Source organism: Pongo pygmaeus, chromosome 4, assembly GCF_028885625.2.
Source record: "Pongo pygmaeus isolate AG05252 chromosome 4, NHGRI_mPonPyg2-v2.0_pri, whole genome shotgun sequence".
Taxonomy (NCBI): domain Eukaryota; kingdom Metazoa; phylum Chordata; class Mammalia; order Primates; family Hominidae; genus Pongo; species Pongo pygmaeus.
The window spans coordinates 36412227-36434469 of NC_072377.2; the positions used below are offsets into that span (position 1 = coordinate 36412227).

The following is a 22243-nucleotide window of genomic DNA, read 5'->3' on the forward strand; positions in this document are numbered from 1 at the left end:
GGTTGTGTAAACAGTCTTGGCAGGAAAGAGGGTGGCAACAAACCCCTGCAGAGGGGTAGGCACTGCCAAATGGGTCAGCTCTAATTGCTACCAGGACTGGAATTATCCACTTGAACTGTAGCCCTGGCAGTCCCTGCATTTTCTTCTCCCTTTCTTCCTGGCCCTTTCCACATGTCTCTTCCACATCCTCTTCTCTAATTTCTGCTCCTTGTGCACTGTCTCACCCCAGTCTCCAGTACTTTCCTTTATGTCCCTGTCTTCTCATCCTTCTTCACCGTGTCTGGTTCTTTGGCTTGTCAAAGCATGGATTTTAGAGCTTGGAAGTTAGATGATCCTAGAGCTGTATTTTAAATAATGGACTCGAGCCTCAGCTTTTTCATCTCTCTCTCTCTCTCTCTCTCTCTCTATATATATATATATATATATATATATATGAACTATTATGAGGATTTAAGCAGTATATGCATGCGAGAACACCTACAGCTTCTTCTTCTAACCTTTTGAAACAAAGCAGAATCGCTATCTGTATCTGTCTATTCATCTGTCCTCCATATATGCACACATCTCTCCATATATCCAGATGTAGACATCTATCCACACATACATAAACATAAACATGTAGCAATATGTCAGGCTGCAGTCGGCATAGGAGACACTGAATAGAAGTTAGATTCACTTCCCTCCTGCTCTGCTGTCCTGTGTGATACGCACTCATTATATTAGTCTGTTCTCACGCTGCTGATAAAGACACACCCAAGACTGGAAAATTTGTAAAGAAAAAGAGGTTTAATGGACTCACAGTTCCACGTGGCTGAGGAGGCCTCACAATCATGGTGGAAGGTGAGAAGCACATCTTACATGCAGGCAGACAAGAGAGAATTGAGAGCCAAGCAAAAGGGGTTTCCTTTTATAAAACCACCAGATCTCGTGAGACTTATTCGCTACCACGAGAACAGCTCATGAAGGAAACCGTCCTCATGATTCAATAATTTCCCACTGGGTCCCTCCCACAACACATGGGATTTATGGAAGCTACAATTCAAGGGGAGATTTGGGTGGGGACACAGCCAAACAATATCACTTACCTACTCTATGTTAGCTCTGGGGGAAGTGCCTCATTCTTCTCCAAAAGTCTTTCTTTTTCTTTTCACTCATTACCTTATGCTTACCCCTAGCTTGCTTCTCATTTCTCTCCCATCTTTTTTATTCTTTTTATTTTTCGATATCAGGAAGTTTCCAAATTCAGATGTGGCCCATAAATAGTCTTAGAGATCCTTGCTCCTCAAAGTGTGGTCCAGATGGACCAGCAGCATTGACAGGGAACTCATTAGAAATGCAGAATCTCAGTCTCCACCCCCGACCTACTAAGTCAGAAGCTACATTTTATAAGATTCCCGGGTGATTTGTAGACATGCTAATACTTGATAAGCAGTCCTCTAGAGCACATTCAGATTTCTGTCAACTGAGATCAAATTTAGGAAAATGGCGTAAAGCTTCCTGGACTACTCTCGTAGTTACTAGTTAGAGTAGTGACTAGTAGAGACTAAACTAGTAGAGACTAAACCTGTGGGATGTTCTGAGTAAGCTCACAATTAATGTGAAAATAATTACTATTCAAACCATATACTATAATTACTACATTCAATGTAAGGTGAAGTCAAGGGCTACCCTAAATACTTGCAAAGAAATCTCTGTGGTAAGGATATTGAAATATCAATATTGATATTGATATTAAAATTAGTCATTTGGATATTCTGCTTGAAGCAATTAATGATTTCTTCTCACATGCAAAAGTTCGCTTTATGTTTTAATGATATATCTAAAATCTAACTTATTTACATGAACAGATTTTTTTGGAAAAGGTTACCGGTTGAGATTATTGAATGTTGATTAAAATGTTCATTGCTGCAAAGCAAAAATTTAAGCTGGAAGCATAAACTACATCAAAAACATTGGCCATAGCTCTAAAATTCCTCAACAAAAATTTGAAACATCTGAAGTTTCAAATGTAAAAACTGAAATTATCTGCAGAAAAAAAATAGACAAATCATAGCAGGTGATCTCAATCTCTGCATGGAGCCCAAGGAAGAGGAGATACAGAAAGTCAGAATCACGATCTTGATTTTTTAAAAAAGAACAAACAAAAAACCAAACCTATATTGAAGTATTTTAAGATAGTTTAGAGAAGGGGCAAATTGTATCCCCAGAGGAAGAAGGAATCTGTGCCAATTCACAAAGGAACCACAAGCATGAGACATTCTGTACTTGTTTCTACTTATTTCTAGCCATATGTGGGGGAACTCTAAAAAATTTTTTTTAATGAAATAAACAACAAACTATCTACTAAAAGATTAAAAAGTGTGTTTTACAGAAGGAGGTGGTAGTGCCACAGCGTGACATTACTAACTGTGATGGGACGCTCTGGTTCTATTTCCTGAGATACTTTGTACCAATTTGAAGGTGAGATAACCAGGCTTCTGGGGAAAAGAGAGGCAATTTATACAGAAAGTTTCCAGGCTGACTCACAAAGCACTAGCTCAACTGGAGATGCAAGATGAATGGATCCTGCTGAAATGATTGCAGCCCTGATCATACATGTTGAAGATGTAACCAATTTTGTGTTCAGATCTTTATACCAGATGTATATGAAGTGAAAGGGTAGGAACCCTTATCCCTTTTGATCTAACTGCAGTTTTAACTGTACTTGTTCTTAACCGCTTTAAAGTTTTTATCAGAATGAAGTTATAAACTGCCAACTCTAGGAAATCTAGCATTTCTTAGCTTATATTCATTTATGACAAACACACACTAGAGAAAAAAGAATCAACATGTAAAAAAAAATAAGGAAAGTTATTCCTCTTTTCTCATCAATACCAAGCTGATAAAGAAAGCAGTTATTTTCAGAATGGAAATCATTTCACAAGAAGAAATTGGACAAGATGAGAAAACTCTCTGTCAGTATGACTGATTACAACCATTATCATCCAGAGCTTTGTCTAATCCTTCTCATTTTCTGAACGCATCTGATTCTCATGCTGATAATCTTCAAGGGAACCATTCATTTTAAGTTTTAAAGACTCTCAACTCTCTCCTCCACTGATTTGTACACTGGTCTAGATCTAGACACTGAAAAATTTTGAACAACCAAGACATAGAAATAAGAAAATATCTAATGTGAACAAGAGGCAAGAAGACTCATAGGTTGTATCAAACACAGACCTGCTACCCTTCTGAAAGTAGGACCAAACCCTTGAAAACTCTAGGGTTGAAGGCACTTCTCACCCCAAACATAACTCCAAACTGTGCTGCTTCATTTATAATCCAGCCACATGTGATAGTGGGCCATAGCCAGTGACTTAATTTCATTTGCATTTAAGAAACTGGGGATCTGCAGCAGCAATAATTCAATTGAAGAAAAATTCTTCTCATTTTTTAAAGTTGTTTACTTCACTAACATCTTTATGGAGAACTTCACAGAGTCCTAAAAACAGAATTTTTGTTAAATCGTTTCATATAGAACATCAGGCAGATCACCCTATCAATCAAATACAGTGATGACTGAAGAAACTGAATTTATATATATATTTTGAAAATGTTTTGTAGTTGATCCCCAAAGATATGATCATCACGTGCAGTGCTAGCTTCTTATTTGGGGGTGATCAGGGACTAGAATGGTTTTATAAGGACTTTGTTTTTTAATAGATCTTTTTCAGTGGCTATCACAGCATGCTCCATTATATTTTACTATTGTTTTAGTGTCAGGACATTACTCTTTGAATTATTATTTTTTCTTTCTTCTTAAAGATAATAGCTACCATATGAAATGCATATACCCGTCATGACTAGTCTTTACTCTTTTGCCTTTTGAAATGTTTAACTTAATATGACTTAAAGAAGTACTATGAAAAGTTAGATCTGGCTGATCACCAAGGCTGCTTCTTTTATGCCCTGGCATAATATAAAAATTTACATTTGTGCCATACTTTATAAGACATGTTTACATATATTAATATTTGGTAAATAAAAGAATGACTGCTAGGAACTAGAGGTATGGTTTTAAAAACCTGAGCTTTGGAGAAAAACAGACTGGATTAAAATTTTATCTCCTCAATTTACTGTGTGAGCTGGGGCATGTCATTTGAACCCTAGAGTCCAGGTTTTCTCACCTGTGAAATGGGGATCATTAGACCTACCTTATAGAGTTGTAACGATTCAGCAAGGTCATGTATGTAAAACACTCAGCACAGTGCCTGCCTCATAAGAAATGCTCGGTAAGCTGCAGCTCTTATTACATGATATGATCCTCAAGAAGTTAGTTATTGAACCCTTTTGCTCATGAGAGAACTAAGGCTCTAAAATTATAGGACCTGTCTCAGGTCACACAGATAATTCTTAGATATCTGAGACTATAACCCATGAGAGCTGACTCCAAATCTTTTTTCTCTAAGTTAGCTTTCTTCCTGGCTTCCATTGTGAGTTAAATGACTATTTTACTGCTTCTTATTTTCTGAAAGGTGACATGCCTGGGCTATGATGGCTCTTTCCTGCCTTCCATGGTTCTGTATAAACCTGGTTAGGACATGATCCTATACTGTGTGAGTCTTCCTGCACTTCAGTTTTGCTGTCTATAAAACGCTGCAAGATGCTTCTGTTATTCTTGCCATTATTTGTACATATTCTGACTCTAAAGAGGTTTGATCAAGAATGTCTGCAGGCAAATGGCATAGTGATCCTAGCAATGTAAAATCTCCATGTAAATATTTCTTTTCAGACACTGGCAGCAATAACTAAGAAGAATGTGTTACTTTTGACAGGGCACACCCATTTCTGCATAATTTGAAGGTGTTACTTTGTCTATAAATAAGACTATTGTGTTCTTTTGTGACAAAGTTACTTGCAATGTTTACTTGAATATGCTTATTAGGAGTAAATGTGGGACTTCTGGATTGATAATGACAGAAAGAACTGTTTGCTCTTTCTCTACACTACTCCCTTATTTAGGCCCAAGGGCTCAGAAAGTTGCAGAATGTGTCCTAGGATGTGCTTGGTCAACCTGATACCATTTGGAAATACATATTTAATTTGACAGCATTTGTAAATCACATATTTTTCACTCAGAATAACTCGCAGTGTGAAAATGCTCCCATATGTTAAAAATGGGTCTCTGCTTCGCTAAGGGAGTGGGGAACAAAGTCTAGGTTTCATGGGATGTTGGAAATATGCATTGAGCAGGCACATACGCAAGTCTAAAATGGTATCTTCTTTAAGTTAATTTTAAATAATAATTAGTAGATTTTTCATTACTGCTAACATTAAAGAGGTACTTTTGACACAAAATATATCAGTAAGAACTAAAACACTCTTCAGAAAGACTGCTAATAAGTTAATACAGCTGAAATATAGCTTCATATATTGAGTCCAGATAAATTTAAACCCTTCCCCTTTGGTGAAGAAACATACTATTTTTAAATTTCTTCATGGATTCCAAGGACACAGGCCGGATGGAGAAGCTTGATTCCAACTTCTTCTAATTCTAAAACTCTTTTCTTTAAACTAATTCCTCTTTGTCTTGAGCCTTTGAGCACATAGAAGAAAAAGCTCCTTGTTTCTCCATTTCCACAGGAGTAAGTGGATGTTATTCTACGGAGAACAAGTCTTTGGCAGTCTGTTCAGAAAGAAGGAGATGAGCTGCCATCCAAAGCCCGACTAGCCCTGGAGGGGCCTGGTCCCCATTCTCCTCTAGAGAACCCCTAGGAGACCCGTCATTCCTCTTCTCCTTGCGTTTGAGGGCTGAACTGCCCCCTGGCCCTCAGGCATAGAAATGTAGCAGGAATAACATGATGCCTGTGGCAGATGGTTCTGCAGGGATATATATTATTACACCATATCAGAACTAGTTTGGAGGAAGTAAAGGCCAGGTAGTAATTTGTACACTTACCAGAAACATTTTGTTCACCAAGCTAATAAAAATCAGTAGAGAAAATTTTTACTTTTAAAATTTATATGACTTGAAAAATTCCCAGGAAAACTGAAAACAGTCCTTTAAATTTATCTATTCCTGAGGATGCCTGGCTAGCTCAGTTGGCTCACTACAACCTATGCCTCCTGAGTTCGAGTAATTCTCGTGCCTCAGCCTCCTGAGTAGCTGGGATTACAGGCATGTGCCACCATGCCCAGCTAATTTTTGTATTTTTGGTAGAGATAGGGTTTTAACATGTTGTCTAGGCTGGTCTTGAACTCTTGACCTCAGGCGATCCACCCACCTCAGCCTCCCAAAGTGCTGGGATTACAGGCATGAGCCACCACACCCAGCACGTTAATTTAACCTTACTCAGTTTTCAAAATGAAAAATGTTAAAAAAAAAAAAAAAAAACTTTAATCCATATTTGAGAATGAAGCTTCTTATAACAAAAGTTTGTCTTGTTAAATAAACAGAACCTCATAATCTGTAGTACTGGTATGTGTCTTGCCTATGCTCTGTATATAAAAATACACACGCACACACACATCTTTATCTGCCACTTTATGTCTCTGCAGACAAGTAAAGTTGAATACAGCCAATCATAGACCAAAATAATCCATTTTCAGCATTCACAGACTTTCTTCTTACTTTACTCTTACTCTTTCAATAGCAATATCCTTCCTTTTATTAGAACAATTCCTTAAACAGGTCATTATAAAAATCTGAAATATGGTTTTTACATCTAGATGGAGCCCCACTCCAGAGAGATGACCATGTTATTGAGCTGTAGTTGCTGCAGGTCTGAAAGTTTCTCTGAATCTGATGAGGGAAAGAAATTTGAATCTCATTAGCATTGAGTTATTTCAGGACCTGAAGCCCATCCTGCCATGATACAGGTCATACTTAAAAAATCTCTTCTTTATCTCTCCTGTTTGAGTATATAGGTTGGATTCCCTCTCCTCACTTCCTTTTTTTTTTTTTTTTTTTTTTTTGAGATGGAGTTTCACTCGTTGCCCAGGCTGGAGTGCAATGGCATGATCTCGGCTCATCACAACCTCTGCCTCCCGGATTCAAGTGATTCTCCTGCATCAGCCTCCCAAGTAGCTCACTTCCCATTTTAACCCCTGTTCTCCTTCTGAATCAACTCACAGACATATATTTTATGTTCTTTTGTTGTGGCTTTAGTTAGTATTAAAAGATACCTTCACATCAGCATCCCTTGTTAAAAGTCTAGATCTTATTCCTATGACCTTTTGTTTGTTTATTGCCATCCACAGGGTGTGAGGTATGTGATCATTGGGTAGAAGGAATGTAGCTTTTTAATGAATACAGGTATTTACTGCATTTTAAATCCTGACTTTTGAATATTTTGCTAGATTTGCCAACAGACTTCATTAAAAAGCAACTCAGGTGTGAAACTTACCTTCCCTAAATGTTGATTAAAATTTTAAGTCAACTTAATGATTTAGTGTAATAGTTGAGCCACCACTTGAAATAAAGTCCTAGTTTAAATAAAAAGTGAATTATAATAATGACTATTATTTAGCCCCTTTTTAATTTGAGGTTTTGCATACTGCCTCTTTATTTTGTCAAAAACCCAAACTGCTCTCCGAGGCTGTATCAATCCTGTTCCAAAAATGGTACATTGCTATCTTTCTCATTTCATGCAGTGTGGGACATAGGGGCTAGGCAGTTATTTAAAGTTAAGCAAAAACTGCTAGCCTAATCAGTAAGCCACTTTCTCTCAACTGCTAGGTGTGCACTGATACATCTGCATTTTTGCAACTGTTTCTTTTCCAGTCAAATATACCCTTCTGGGAGACAGTTGGATGTAGTTGGTAATTCATATAGAAATTAACCAGTGATTTAATAGCAACCTATTCTAAACAACTGAACCACAAATTGAGTTTAAGGGCCAGCCATCATCCAAGCCCTTCTCAGGTACTTAGCTGAACATCTATTTTGTACCAGCTTAAGAGGCAGTGAACATGAGTGAAAGCAGTCTCTGGAGTCCGGATCTTGGATTACAAGCTTGGCTGAAGACCCCAGCTGTGAGACCTCCTGGGGCTTTCACAAAGAAATGAGCTAATACATCAAAAGTACTGAAAAACTGTGTCTGGCATGTAACAAACACTTCATAAATGTGATTTGTTTGTAAGTGATATGTTAGCATTGTGGTATGGTCTAGGGTATGAATCCATTTTTCTGTCTCAAATAACTTGTACAACACAACTGAGGCAGCATTACCACAAAAGAATAATTCTTGGCAAATCTCAGAATCTCAGTTTTGGAAGTGATTTTATAGGTTCCCTAGTGGAACTTATCATCTAAGGTGTCTAGAGCATCCTCAATAGATGGCCTTCCATAACAAAGAATATCAATAAGGGTTCAAATGTTTGCTCTTGTCAGATCTTACTTCATGTGTGGAGCACACTAGTGTACAGGCTACATGTGTGCCATGATCTTGGCCCTTCATCCCACAGGGTCAGCCTCCTGAATTTACCTCAAAGTGCTGTATCATTTTTAACAGATGCCTTATTGTTAAAAATTGTAGAGAAGTGCTGCTTTTTGTTATCACAGTTGTAATTGACTTTAGAAGACACCAGCAAAGACAGCGTAATTTGAATGTGAATGTTAGATTAAATTATACCATCTAAAGTTGTATCTATTGACCTAGTGGGGAATTTGTACCTCAGGTGTGGTTACCAGCACCAGGAAACCCACATTCAGAGGCTTCTTATTACAAGGTTGTCATCTTTCCATCTCAATCAATATCCAAGCCTTTGAGATTTAGCATTATCCACATCAGAAATGAATTTTCATTGGTGAAATTAATAGCATTCAAGACTTTGGATTGCCTGAAATATTTTAAGGACACTTGCTAGTCTTACACAACCTGGACAGAAGAATCTGGCAAGACCTGTACCCTGTACTTTTAAGTACAGTGCCCAAAGCTTTATACTGAAAGGTCCCAGTGTCCATTAATGAGCAGGATAATTCTTGGTTACTGGCTGACTACACAGAATACTGCATGGGGAATGTCGTTTTGTCTGAGCAAACATTAAGGAACAAAGAGTTTGGGACATCATATGCAGTCTTTTATGCTTGTTTGCTAATTAATGTTTGTTTAGTAAATATCTGTCCATTTGAAAGAATTTACCCTAAGATTTGCTTTATTTTAACATGGTATTGAGGTTGGGAGGAGTAGCTTACTTTTACTGCATCCCTAACTTTTTGTTGGTTATTTCTAGCTCCCCAAAGGAACCTGAAAGATGTAAATGTTCAAATTAACTCAAGTTGGCATGTAGTATTTCCCATCTCTCACAGTCAAAGCCAAAGGACTTACCAGGGCAGACATGACTATGTAACTTCTCTTTCCTCTCCCCTCTCCCTTATCTCTCAATCACTTCCTAACACTCACTTAAGCTAACTTGATTATACTGGCCTCCTTTTGTCCCTCCAACACAGTCATTCTTAAAGTGTGATCTCTGCAACTGCAGCAATGATGGCATTTCTCGGAGAACTTGTTAGAAATGAAAACTCTTGACTCCTTCCCTCCACTCCCCTCAGAACTTCTGAATCAGAAAGTCAGAATGGGACCCAGCAATTGTGTTTTAATAAGCTATCCAGGTGATTCTGCAGGTGATGCTAAAGTTTGAGAATCACTAACCTAGCTAACTGTGATAGAAATATTGCTCTAACTGAAATGAATCAATAACCACGTCAGAACAAATGTAGACCAAGTGTGATTTCTAAAACTCAGTCTTTGTACTTACTCTTTATTCTACCTGGACTGCTCTTCCCCTAGATGTTGCATGACCCACTCCCTCACCTCTTACAGGTCTTTACTCAAATTCACCTTCTTAATGAGGTCTTCCCTGAGCACCCTGCTTAAATCAGATCTCCATTATCACACTCTATTCTGCCTGCTTAATTTTTTTTCCATAATCCCTATCTTCATTATCATCATTTACATCATTGATCCCCAACCTTTTTGGCCCAAGGGACTGGAAGACAATTTTTCCACAGATGGTGGGAAGGTGGGCGGGGATGTTTTGGGGATGAAACTGCCCTGCCTCAGATCACCAGACATTAGATTCTCATAAAGAGCACGCAACCTAGATCCTTCACATGCACAGTTCACAATAGGGTTCGTGCTCCAGTGAGACTCTAATGTGCATTGATCTGACAGGAGGCGGAGCTCAGGTGGTAATGCTCGCTCACGCCCTGCTCACCCCCTGCTGTGTGACCCAGTTCCTAACAGGCCATGGACCCCTGTTTGCACTATATATTTTGCTCATTTATCTTCTTTATTGTTTGCCTTTCTGCCTCTGAGAAAATAAGCTCCTTGTGGGCAGGATTTTTTGTTTGCTTTGTTCACTAGAGTTGAGAACAGTGCCTGATAAATGGCAGTATGTGTTAAAGTATGTGTTAAATAAAATAAATGAAGTGCTATGTAAATGCAAACAAGATGAAGTAGAGATGGGGTGAAAAAATATTCATGAAGTAGTCTATTTTAGGTGTTTATTAAAGGATAACTCATGAGTCAGTTATGGCTTTAAAACAATACAACACTGAATTCTAAAGAAAATTAAGATAAATCATTGATTCTAAAGGATATTCAATAATGAAAAGACAGATGCTTGACAAAAAGAGTTAGTGTCTCGCCCTAGGTGTTAGATAGTTCTTTTTATTATACCTCAATTTATCCTGTGCTAATCTGATTGATTAGCTAATTTTTGGTGACTATGTTATTAATAGAGAAGTTCTAAGCTTTAGGAATAAAAGCAACAATAAAATACCACTATTATTAAAGCTGACTAAGGTTATACTAACATTTTCTCTTGAAGGTGTGATATTTCCTGAGCTGTGGGTACTCTTCCAGTAGGATACGTTATGTTCTTGGGCAAGTTATTCTAATTCATTGAGATATTTCAGTCTCTTCACTATTCTGTGAAATTACTAGTAGAGGCCTAGAGGAAACTTTGGAGTCTGAGGCCTCCTAGGCAGTCTCACATTTTAGAAAATGAGGCCTAAATTACATAGAATAAAATGCACAGATGAATTTTTGACAAATGGATGTGCACAGATAACCAAAACCCTATCAAGATATAAAACATTTTTATTGCCCCAGTGTGTTCCTTGTGTCCTGTTCCAGTTCTCCTCCCTGGGCAACAGCTGTTCTGATGTCTATCACCATGGCCTAGTTTTGCCTGTAGGAATATGTACTCTTTTGTGTCTGGCTTATTTTCACTCAATAAAACATTTCTGAGATTCACCTACATGGTTACATGTATCAGTAATTCATTTCTTTTTACTACTGAGTAGTATTCCAGTGTGTTAATATACCACAATTTGCTTACCAATTTACTTGCTTATGAACAGTTTTGGGTTGTTCACATGTTGGGGCTCATATGAATAAAATCTGCTACGAACATTCTTGTGCAAAGCTTTTGTGGATATATTTTTATTTCTCTTGGAAAAATACCTAAATATGGAACTGTTGGATCACAGGGTACTTTTGGGTTTAATTATATAAGAAACTGCCAAAATGTTTTCCAAAGTGGTTTTTACCACTTTCCAGCAGTGAGTGAGTTCTGGTTGTTTCACATCTTCTCCAAGCATCATGTTATCAGCATTTAAAATTTTAGCCATTCTAGTGGATGTAAAGTGACATTTCATGGTGGTTTTATTTTGGATTTCCCTGATAACTGATAACGTTGAACATCTTTTGATGTGCTTTTGGCCATTTATATACTTTCTTTTTGAAGTGTTTGCCAGATCTTTTGCCCATTTTTAAATCAAATTGTTTATCATGAGCTGTAAGAGTTTTTAACATATTCTGATTGAAAGTTCTTTTTCAAATATATATTTGACATTTTTCTCCCAGTCTTTTCTTAGTGGTATCTTTTGAAGAACAGATATGTTTAATATTGATAGTCTAACTTATCTATTTTTTATGGTCAGTGCTTTTTTGTCTGTCTAAAAAGCTGCCTTTTTGATGGTGAAGATATTTTCCTACATTTCTTCTAGAAGCTTTATATATTTAGCTTTTGTGTTTCAGTCATATTCTATCTCAAACTAATTTTTGTGTGAGGTAGGTATTGTGGTTCATTTTCAGAAATATTTTTCCCCATTTGTTCCAGGATTCTTACAGAAAAGACTATCCCTTCTCCCTTTGAGTTATCTTGATACCTTTGTCAAAAACCAACTGACAATGTACTAACAGATCAATTTCTGGACTTTATATTCTGTTCCAATAATAGATTTTTCTATCCTTACACTGATATTATATCCTCTTGATTTATTATAGCCTGAAAGCCAAAAGTGTAGGTTGTCAACTTTGTTCTCTTTTTCAAGATTGATTTAGTTATTCTAGGTCCTTAACATTTCCTTATACTTTTAAAATCAGTTTGTCAATTTCAAAACAAAAAATCTGCTGTAATTTTTATTGAGATGGCCTTGACTCTATAGGTCAAGTTGAGGAAAATTGACATCTTAACAATATTGAGCATTCCAATTCATGAATTTGGGATGTATCTCTTCTTATAATTCAGTCTTCTTCAGCTTCACACTGCAATGTTTAAGTGTACAAGTCTTGCACATATTTTGTTAAATTAATCCATAAGTATTTCCTTTTTATGCTATTAAATGAGTACTCTAATATTTTTAATTTCCACTTGTTCTCAGCTAATATATAGAAATAGGATTTTTTTGTATGTTGACTTTGTAGCCTGATACCTTAGTAAATGCATTTATTAGTTCTAGCATTTTTTGATAGATTTCTCAGGATTTTTCTACAAACACCATCAATCATCTGCAAAAAAAAAAGATAGTTTTACTTCTTTATTTCCAATATGTAAGCCTTTTATTTCTTTTTCTTAATGTAATGCACTGGCTAGGATCTCCAGTACACTGTTGAATAGAAGTGATGATAATGGACATCTCCGTTTATTTTTCCTAATCTTAGGAGGAAAATGTGCAATCTTCTACATTGAGTAGTGTTAGCTGCTGGGTTCTTGTAAATGTTTTTCATCGGGTTGAGGAAGTTGCTCTATTCCAAATCCTTGAGTTTTTATATCAGTTGGTGTTGAATTTTATGTTCCTCTGCATCTTTCTGGCACAAAGGTATTCATAACACTCCCTTATAATCCTTTTAATATCTGTAATGACACCATTTACATCATTCCTGATACTGGCGGTTTCTCTCTCTCTGTCTCCCCTTTTTTTTTTTTCTTAGACAGAGCCTCACTCCATTGCACAGGCTAGAGTGCAGTGACACAATCTTGACTCACTACAACATTTACCTCCCGGTTCAAACAATTCTCGTGCCTCAGCCTCCTGAATAGCTGGGATCACAGGCACATGCCACTACACCTGGCTAATTTTTGTATTTTTAGTAGAGATGGGGTTTCACCACCTTGGCCAGGCTGGTCTTGAACTCCTGGCCTCAAGTGATCCGCCCACCTTGGTCTCCCAAAATGTTGAGATTACAGGTGTGAGCCACCGCACCCGGCCATATCTCTTTTTATTGATTAATCTAGGTAGGGATTTATTAATTTTATTAATATTTTGAAAGAAGTAGCTTTGGGGAATCATGGAGGAGCAGACTACTTTCTCATGACTTTGTTTTTAGGAATGGAAAAATAAAGGATTTTTTTTTTTTTATTTTGTGTGTGTTAAGTCCAACTTCAAAAGTGTAATTAGGGATGGCCTTGGACAACCATGGCTTTTTTTTTTTTTTTTTTGAGATGGAGTCTCACTCTGTTGCCCAGACTGGAGTGCAGTGGCGCGATCTCGGCTCACTGCAACCTCTGCCTCCCAGATTCAAGCGATTCTCCTGCCTCAGCCTCCTGAGTAGCTGGGACTACAGGCACATGCCACCACGCCTGGCTAATTTTTTTTTTTTTTTTTTGTATTTTTAGTAGAGACAGGGTTTCACCATGTTGGCCTCGATCTCCTGACCTCATGATCCACCTGCCTCGGCCTCCCAAAGTGCTGGGATTACAGGCGTGAGCCACCGTGCCTGGCCTGGCTTTTTTTTAGTGGTAAAATATACTTACCATAAAATGTATCATTTTAACCATTTGTAAATGTACAGTTCAGTAGTGTGAACTGTATTCACATGTTTGTATAACCAATCTCCAGAACTCTTTTCATCTTGCAAAACTGAAACTCTGTACCATTAAACAACATATCCTCAATCCTTTCTACCCCAAAACCCTAGAAGCGCCGTTCTACTTTCTATCTCTCTAAATTCCTCATGTAAGTGGAATCAGACAGTGTTTATCTTTTTGTGACTGGCTTATTTCATTTAATTTAATGTCCTCAGGTTCATCCATGTTTTAGCATGTGTCAGAATTTCCTTCGTTTTTAAGGCTGAAAATTATTTGGTGTTATATATATATATGTATAGTGTGTATATATATATAAAATGTATATATATGTATAGTGTATATATATAGTGTATCTATGTATATATGTTTATATATACACATATATGACATATAAACATATACATACACATACATATATAGTGTATATATACACTATATATACATATATAGTGTATATATACATATATAGTCTATATATACATATATAGTGTATATATACATATATAATATACACATATATACATATATAATATATGCATATATACATATATACACTACATATTATATTTGTATGTATACGTATATATACACACTTATATATATACACGCCATATTTTGTTGATCCATTCATTTGTCAGTGGAGATTTGTTTGTTTCCATCTTTTGGCTATTGTGAATAATACTACCATGAGCATAGGTGCACAAGTATCTGTTTGAATCCCTGCTTTTACTTCTCTTACGATTTTATCCAGAAGTAAAATTGCAGGGTAACATAGTAATTCTATTTGTTAATTTTTTGAGGAACTGCCTGATATGGTTTGGCTGAGTTCCCACCCATATCTCATCTTGAATTATAGTTCCCATAATCCCCACATGTCATGGGAGGGACCCAGTGGGAGGTAACTGAATCATGGGGGCCATTACCCCCATGCTGTTCTCGTGATAGTGAGTGAGTTCTCATGAGATCTGATGGTTTTATAAGGGGCTTTTCCCTCTTTGCTCGTCACTTCTCCTTCCTGCCACCATGTGAAGAAAGATACGTTTGCTTCCCCACTTCTGCCATGATCGTAAGTTTCCTAAGGCCTCCCCAGCCCTGTGGAACTGTGTGTCAATTAAACCTCTTTCCTTTATAAATTACCCAGCCTCAGGGAGTTCTTTATAGCAGCATGAGAACGGACTAATACATTGCCATAGTACTTTTCACAGCAGCTCCACCATTTTATCTCCTCCAACAGTGCACGAGGTTCCAATTTCTCCACATTCTCACCAACATTTGTTATATCCTTTTTTTTTTCCAAATAGTAGCCATCATAATAGGTGTGAAGTGGGAAAATGAAGTTTCAGCCATTAAACTTATTTATTTATTGTTTCCTAGTAGACTCTATTAGGAAGGCTTATTATGGAACTCTCTAAGGGGTCCTTACATAGTTCCAAGGAAGGGGCTGTCACATCAAAAAGCCCAAACATGTGATTAGAGATTGGAAATTTCAAACCCACCCCATTCCCCTAACCTCCTAGGAGGAGAGAAGAACTGGAGATTAAGTTCAGTCATATGGCCAATTACTTAATCAATCTTGCCTACATAATGAAACCTCATTAAAAACCCTGGACACCATGCTCAGGGGAGCTTCCTGTTACTAAGAGGGCAGCACACCCTGACTCTGTGGAAGCAGAAGCTCCTGTGCTCATGACCCTTCCAGTCCTCCTCCCATGTACCTCTTCATCTGGCTGACCATTTGTATCCCTTATAATGAAATGGAAATTGAAAGTACAGAGCTTTCCTCAATTCTGTGAGTTGTTCTAGTGAATTATCAAATCTGAGGGGTTGTGGGAAGTCTTTAATTTGTAATTGTCCTGGCAGAAGTGCAGGTTGCTTGGGGACACCTGAAATTCGTTGTTGGAATCTGAAACGGGGCAGTCTTCTGGGATTAAGTCCTTCATTTGTGGGTCTTCACTAATTCTGGGTAGTGTCAGAATTGAATTGAATTGTACGACACTCAGAGAATCAGTGTCAGAAGACACAAAGAAAATCATGAGGAATTCCAACATGTCTTGGTTATCCATGGAGAAGTTTCTCTAGTATAGATCAATTTAAAAAAATTAAACATGGTAATACTAGAAATCATAGATTTTATGAGACAGCTGTATGTGGCAGAAAGTACATTGAAAGCAGCTCTTATTAACCGTGTAATCTTGGAAAAGTCATCTTGACCTTGAAGATTCACAGTTTCCACATCTTTATAAATGAGGATAACAATACCTGCTTGTGATTATTAGTTTTATGTGTCAGCTTGGCTGTTCCATGATACCCAGATATTCTGTCAACATTCTGGATGTTTCTGTGAGGATGTTTTTGGATGAGGTTTATACTTAAACTAGTAGACTTTGACTCAAGCAGATTGCCCTTCATTAGTGGGTGAGTCTCATCTAATCAGTCAAAGGCCTGAATAGAACAAAAGACTGACTTCCCCAGAGCAACCAAGAATGGACTCAACTGCAGAATTAGCTCTTCACTTGGGTCTGCAGCCTGTCAGTCTACACTTCAGTTTGGACTTGCCAGCCTCCGTAATTGTGGGAGTGAATTTCTTAAAATAAATCCCCCTCTCTCTCTCTCTTCTCTCTCTCTATTCTCTCTCGTTAAAATTTTGCATATAATTTTTGATGCTCCCAAAACTTAATTATTAATAGCCTAGTGGTGACCAGAATCCTTATCAATAACATAAGACAGTCGATTAATACATATTTTATATATTATATATGTTATATACTGTATTCTTACAATAAAATAAGCTAGAGAAAAATGTTATTAAGAAAACCATAAGGAAGAGAAAATATATTTACTGTTTATTAAGTGGAAGTGGATTGTCATTAAGGTCTTCATCATTGTCTTCATTTTGAGTAGGCTGAGGAGGGGGAGGAAGAGGAAGGGTTGATCTTGCTGTCTCAAGGGTGGCAAAGGAAGAAAATCCACATATAAGTGGATCTGAACAGTTCAGACTTGTGTTGTTCAAGAGTCACCTGTATACACACACACACACACACACACACATACTATTGGTTCTGTTTCCCTGAAGAAGCTTGACTACACTATTTCATCTGGTTGTTGTGAAAATTAATGAAATAATGTATATGAGACCATTTGTAAATTTTAAAGCACCATGATACATAACGATGGTTGTCTGCCTAGTACATGTAATGTGTAATGAGCTTTGCTGAGGCTGTATAGACATGTAAATTAACATTTACAAATGTGTTCATAGAGTCAATGTTAGAGATAAATGGATTCAAAATATCACAGAAGAAGCTAGAAGATAGTAACAAGTTGGGAGATGAGCCTCCTGGACTTGTGTTCTGGACTGATAGAGCATTTGTTGTCATAGTAAACTCCATGTGGACAGAAAACCATGGCTTAGTTGTCTTAGTTCAATTTGCATATTCAGCATCTAGCACAACACTTTGCACATTGTTGTTGCCCAGATAACTGCGGAAGAGTAAGTGACTTTTATCTATGTAATCACTTCAAAATTACACTTTTGTGAGTGACTAGGTGGAAGGACACAAAGCATTTTAGCATATGGCATGGGGGGTTAGAAAATATATATGTGTTGAGGTCAGCGTGGTGGCTTATGCTTGTAATCCCAGCACTTTGGGAGGCCGAGGTGGGAAGATCATGAGGTCAGGAGTTCGAGACCGGCCTCGCCAATATGGTGAAACCCCCATCTCTACTAAAAATACAAAAATTAGCCGGGCATAGTGGACTGCACCTGTAGTCCCAGCTACTCAGGAGACGGAGGCAGAAGAATCACTTGAACCTGGCAGGCAGAGGTTGCAGTGAGCCGAGATCATGCCACTGCACTCCAGCCTGGGTGACAGAGTGAGACTCCATCTTAAAAAAAAAAAAAGGAAAAGAAAACATGTATGTGTTGAAGCTAGTCATGCCTACAGAAATGTCGAATGTCAATTAATCATAGTCTGTATGCTAAATAATAGAGGCAGAACTTTAGGCTGGCTGGGGAAAGGCCAAAGCCGTGAACCCAGGATAATTCCATGAATAAAGCCAGACCTCACTCTCTAAAACAAATGGCTTTGCTTCCTGGGACATTTGCTGAACTTCACATAATAGCAAGGTGCAAAAATAGCTTGGAGGAAAAATCAGGGCCACTGCTCTGAATGAATACTTTAAAACTCCAGGACAGTAACTGGAATGCAATTTAGCAACACAGCAAATACTACCCAGCTCAAATCACTAGATGACATTTCTTGTAGCAATCAATGGCCAGTCTGAACTGCATTAGCATGCTTCACAACTTTCTGGATTGTGGCTTATGTGGGCAGATATTTTGAGACTTGGGTGTGGAAGAATATGCTTGCTTTCAAAACATTCTAGGCAAAAAGCTAAGTCTGAGAAAGAAGACCAGTCTTGTGGGTATTTTGGGAAGTGTGTCATCATAGTGATTATTTCCAGGCTTCTCTGGATATTGCCAGTGTGATGGTTAATGCTGAGTGTCAACTTGATTGGATTGAAGGATACAAAGTATTGATCCTGGGTGTGTCTGTGAGGGTGTTGCCAAAAGAGATTAACATTTAAGTCAGTAGGCTAGGGAAGGCAGATCCACCCTTAATCTAGTGGGCACAATCTAATCAGCTGCCAGCAAATACAAAGCAGGCAAAAAAACGTGAAAGGGTGACTGGCCTAGCCTCCCAGCCTACATCTTTCTCCCATGCTATTTGTCCTTGAACATTGGATTCCAAGTTCTTCCGTTTTGGGAGTCAGACTGGCTCTCCTTGCTCCTCAGTTTGCAGACAGCCTATTGTGGGACCTGGTGATTGTGTAAGTTAATACTTAATAAACTCATCTTTATATATATATATACACACACATACATCTATATACACACACATATATACACATACGTGTATCTGTATATATATACACATACATATAATAGGATATATATATATCCTATTAGTTCTGTCCCTCTAGAGAACTTTGATTAATACAGCCAGTAAAGGAGAGATCTTCAGGATAGCCTGCCTTAAAACAATAGTGGGGTATTATTTTTCACCTATAAAATTGAGAAGGAATTTAAAAAATAATAGTATTACTGAGAACATACCCCAACACTGCTGATAGGAGGGTCACTTGGCCAAAAACAATTTTTAAGAATGTATAATCCTTTGACTCCACAATTTCACCTCTAAGAATTTATGCGAAGAAAATAATCCCATATCAGTGCAAAGATCTATTCATTAGTTTAGGTGCAGCCCAGTGTTAATTATAATAGTTAAAATATTAGAAATAAATAATATGTCTAACAGTAGAGAATTGCCTAAGGGAATTTTGCTACATTCATATAAAGGAACAGTGTGCAACTGTTAAAAATAAGGTTGTAGAAGAATATTTAATGACCTGGAAATTTGTTCATCCTCTGTCGTTAAATTAAAAAGCAGTTTACAAAACACCATTTACAAAAGTATCCAGAACAAGTCTATGTTGTTTAAAAATCAAGCAAAGGAATAATCCATACATGTGCATAGAAGAAAAGTCTAGAAGTTTATACATTAAAATGTTAATAGCAATTATCTTTGGGTGGTGGGGTTACAGGTGACTTCTATCATCTTCTTTAGGCTCACCCCCACCAAATTTTCTGTTAAAAATATCATATTAGCAATTGAAGTGGGGGGAAGTCACTTTAACATTTCAAACAAAGTCAACAGAAAACAAAAACCTCTGATAAACTAGAATTGTTTACTAACAGAGAAGCAAGAGCATTTTACAGTGCTATGCCTTAACCCTGACACATTCCAGGACTTTACATTCTAGGGTACTTGGTTCAAAATTTATTTGAGCCCTAGTAGTAAAGCATGGTCTAAAACGTTCACATTGTTTTCATTTACCATGAAGTATTTTCTGCCAACACTATGCTAAGCCTTGTAGAGCATGAAGTCACGTTATACAGCTTCAGGAACTGATGCAGAGAGGTGGCCGGACACATTCATGTGACTGTTAGCACACAGATTCCATCTTGGAAATGGGAGGTTTTGGCCCTTTAGCCAACACTCTCCACACCACTGAAATCTAAAACTGCGTCTACAGAAAAATAAAGAGCTCACTGCCTAGACCTACACATAAAAAGATCTATCCTAGGTTATTGAGGAGAAGTTAGAAGTGTCTGGTGAATCCTTGACCTCTGTGGAGTGATGACGTCATCCATGAGAGACCCAGCCTTTCCCACAAGTGTCATTTGCTGTCCCTGACAGGGTGGATTGGAGGGATCATCTTGTCTATTCATGTCAACCATCTGACACTAACTCAGCTGGCTTGAGAGTGGATTTGAAAATTTAAAAAGACTGATGGTGAAAATGGCTGGGAGGTAGATAGTTTAGTTTGAATGAGTGCCCAGCAAGTGAAATGTGACACTTTTCCCTGACTGTCTCCAGCTGTCCCTGGACCATAAAAAGGAAAGAGTCAAGAATATATTTATTTTTCCCACAATGAATGAGCCAGAGATCCAGACAAAATTAGGCTTAAACAAAGTGAAAAAAGTGTCCCACCAGTGGTAGGATGGTAGAGAAAGCTCCAGGCTAACTTAAAGCTACTCTCAGCTGAAATCCCCCTTGTAGCTGACTCAGCCTTGCTCAGATGGGTGTTTTGAATTAGACCAAATCTAGCATACTCTAAAAAACTGACAGTGGCTAGAAGTTTAAGCATTTAAGTTTCATAATGACAGCTCCAAGGAATATGCATTCTTGACAGTCTTCCATAGTCCTTTAAAAATCAATAGTGAATCCAAGTTAACCCACCCTTATGCATTACTATTATGTCAGAGCTTCCCTGGGTCCTTCACCAGCCCACCATTCTTCTGGGAATGCAAATGCACAGAAGGTCACAGAACATGCAACTCATGAGCTAGACTGACTCACCTTGCTGTCGCTGGTCCTCCTGCAGCTTCAGTTTACAGGTGTGCAAACTGCCAAGCAGGTGGCTGCTGCCTTTTCTTGGTATGGTAGTCATGGTCTTAGCAGTATGGCTGTGACTCAAGGATCACTAGGGCACCTCCTTCTCTTGGACAGTCACCTAAAATGGCCTTCACCAGACACCCAGAAATACACAGATTCGTGCAGATCTTCTCTTTGCATGTACAACATATACTCCTCTACTAAACTTCCAAGCTTTTTCCAGTCATGATTCTTGAAATAAATAATCACCAATGTTACTTCTCCTAAATATAAAGATGCCAATTCATTTGGCTGAAAACACAACTTAATTCCTTCATTTCAAAACAAATTGAAACTAAACCCCCTTATAGAGTAAAATTCTACAAATCAACTATTTCTAACAGATTACAGTTTTGTCATTTTTAAATTCCTTTTGCCGACATGAAATCCGATGCCTCCAGTATTTAGAGAAGACTGCTAAAGTAATACAGACACAAAGAAAAGAAAAAGTGCTGCTGAGTTAAGTCAAGTGATTTCTAAGCCTGATCTGAGTTACCCTCTGTGACAGCTGAAAGTGTACAGTTCTTAAGGGACGCTGGAAGGAGGAGGAGCAAAGTGGGCTAGGATGATTAGCATAAAGAGGCAGGCAAGACGGGCATTGGAGCTGCTTTGAATAATAGTGACCAAAGCACAGATTCTAAAGATGCCCTGCCATTATGTTACAGTAACTGAGTACCTGATTTCTGCTACTTTGTTTGTAATTAAAATGCAAGCTGAAAGCAGGAGTTTATACTGCAAGGACATTCATTTGTACATGTGAAATCTAAAAGGTATAAATGGAACTGGTAATGAGCTCATGGAAATGTACTGCTGGAACTTTCAATTTCTGTAAACACCTCCTAGTCTTCCAAAGGGAGCAGTTAGAGGGCAGCCTTCCTGCCAAGGCAACTATTTGGAGTTCTGGAAGAAAAATAAACACAAAAAACATTATCTTTCCAGAGTCCTATTTCTGTTTCCCACTTAGAGTTCCTATTGCTACTTCTAGGTCATAGGAGAAAGTAATTTCCAGTTTTACTCATTGGCTATTTCCTTACCGTTTAAAACCATAAACCCCAAACACCATTAATTTGACTTGAGAGCTTGCCATGACTGAAGTCATAATGAATGCTGGTAGAACCTGCCCTTCAAGAGTCACAGCTCTTCGCAGATTCAGAAAGAAGGTAGTG

The 22243-nt window shown here is 37.8% G+C and overlaps 2 protein-coding genes across 4 annotated transcripts in view; one reads left to right on the forward strand and one right to left on the reverse strand.

Moving 5' to 3' along the window:
• The window catches only part of SKP2 (S-phase kinase associated protein 2), a 134105-nt gene extending 127007 nt beyond the window's left edge, over window positions 1–7098 (forward strand). The window contains exon 11 of the mRNA XM_063664723.1: window positions 6958–7098. Coding sequence (XP_063520793.1) covers window positions 6958–7083 — 126 coding nt within the window. The 3' untranslated portion in view covers window positions 7084–7098. The remainder of the gene's footprint in view (window positions 1–6957) is intronic.
• The window catches only part of RANBP3L (RAN binding protein 3 like), a 52337-nt gene extending 30757 nt beyond the window's left edge, over window positions 1–21580 (reverse strand). For 2 of the 3 annotated variants that reach the window (XM_054487057.2, XM_054487056.2), the window contains exon 1: window positions 21003–21580. In XM_054487057.2, coding sequence (XP_054343032.1) covers window positions 21003–21093 — 91 coding nt within the window. In that variant the 5' untranslated portion in view covers window positions 21094–21580. The remainder of the gene's footprint in view (window positions 1–21002) is intronic. The other variant, XM_054487058.2, reaches the window with a different exon arrangement.
• Between the last annotated feature and the right edge of the window lie 663 nt (window positions 21581–22243).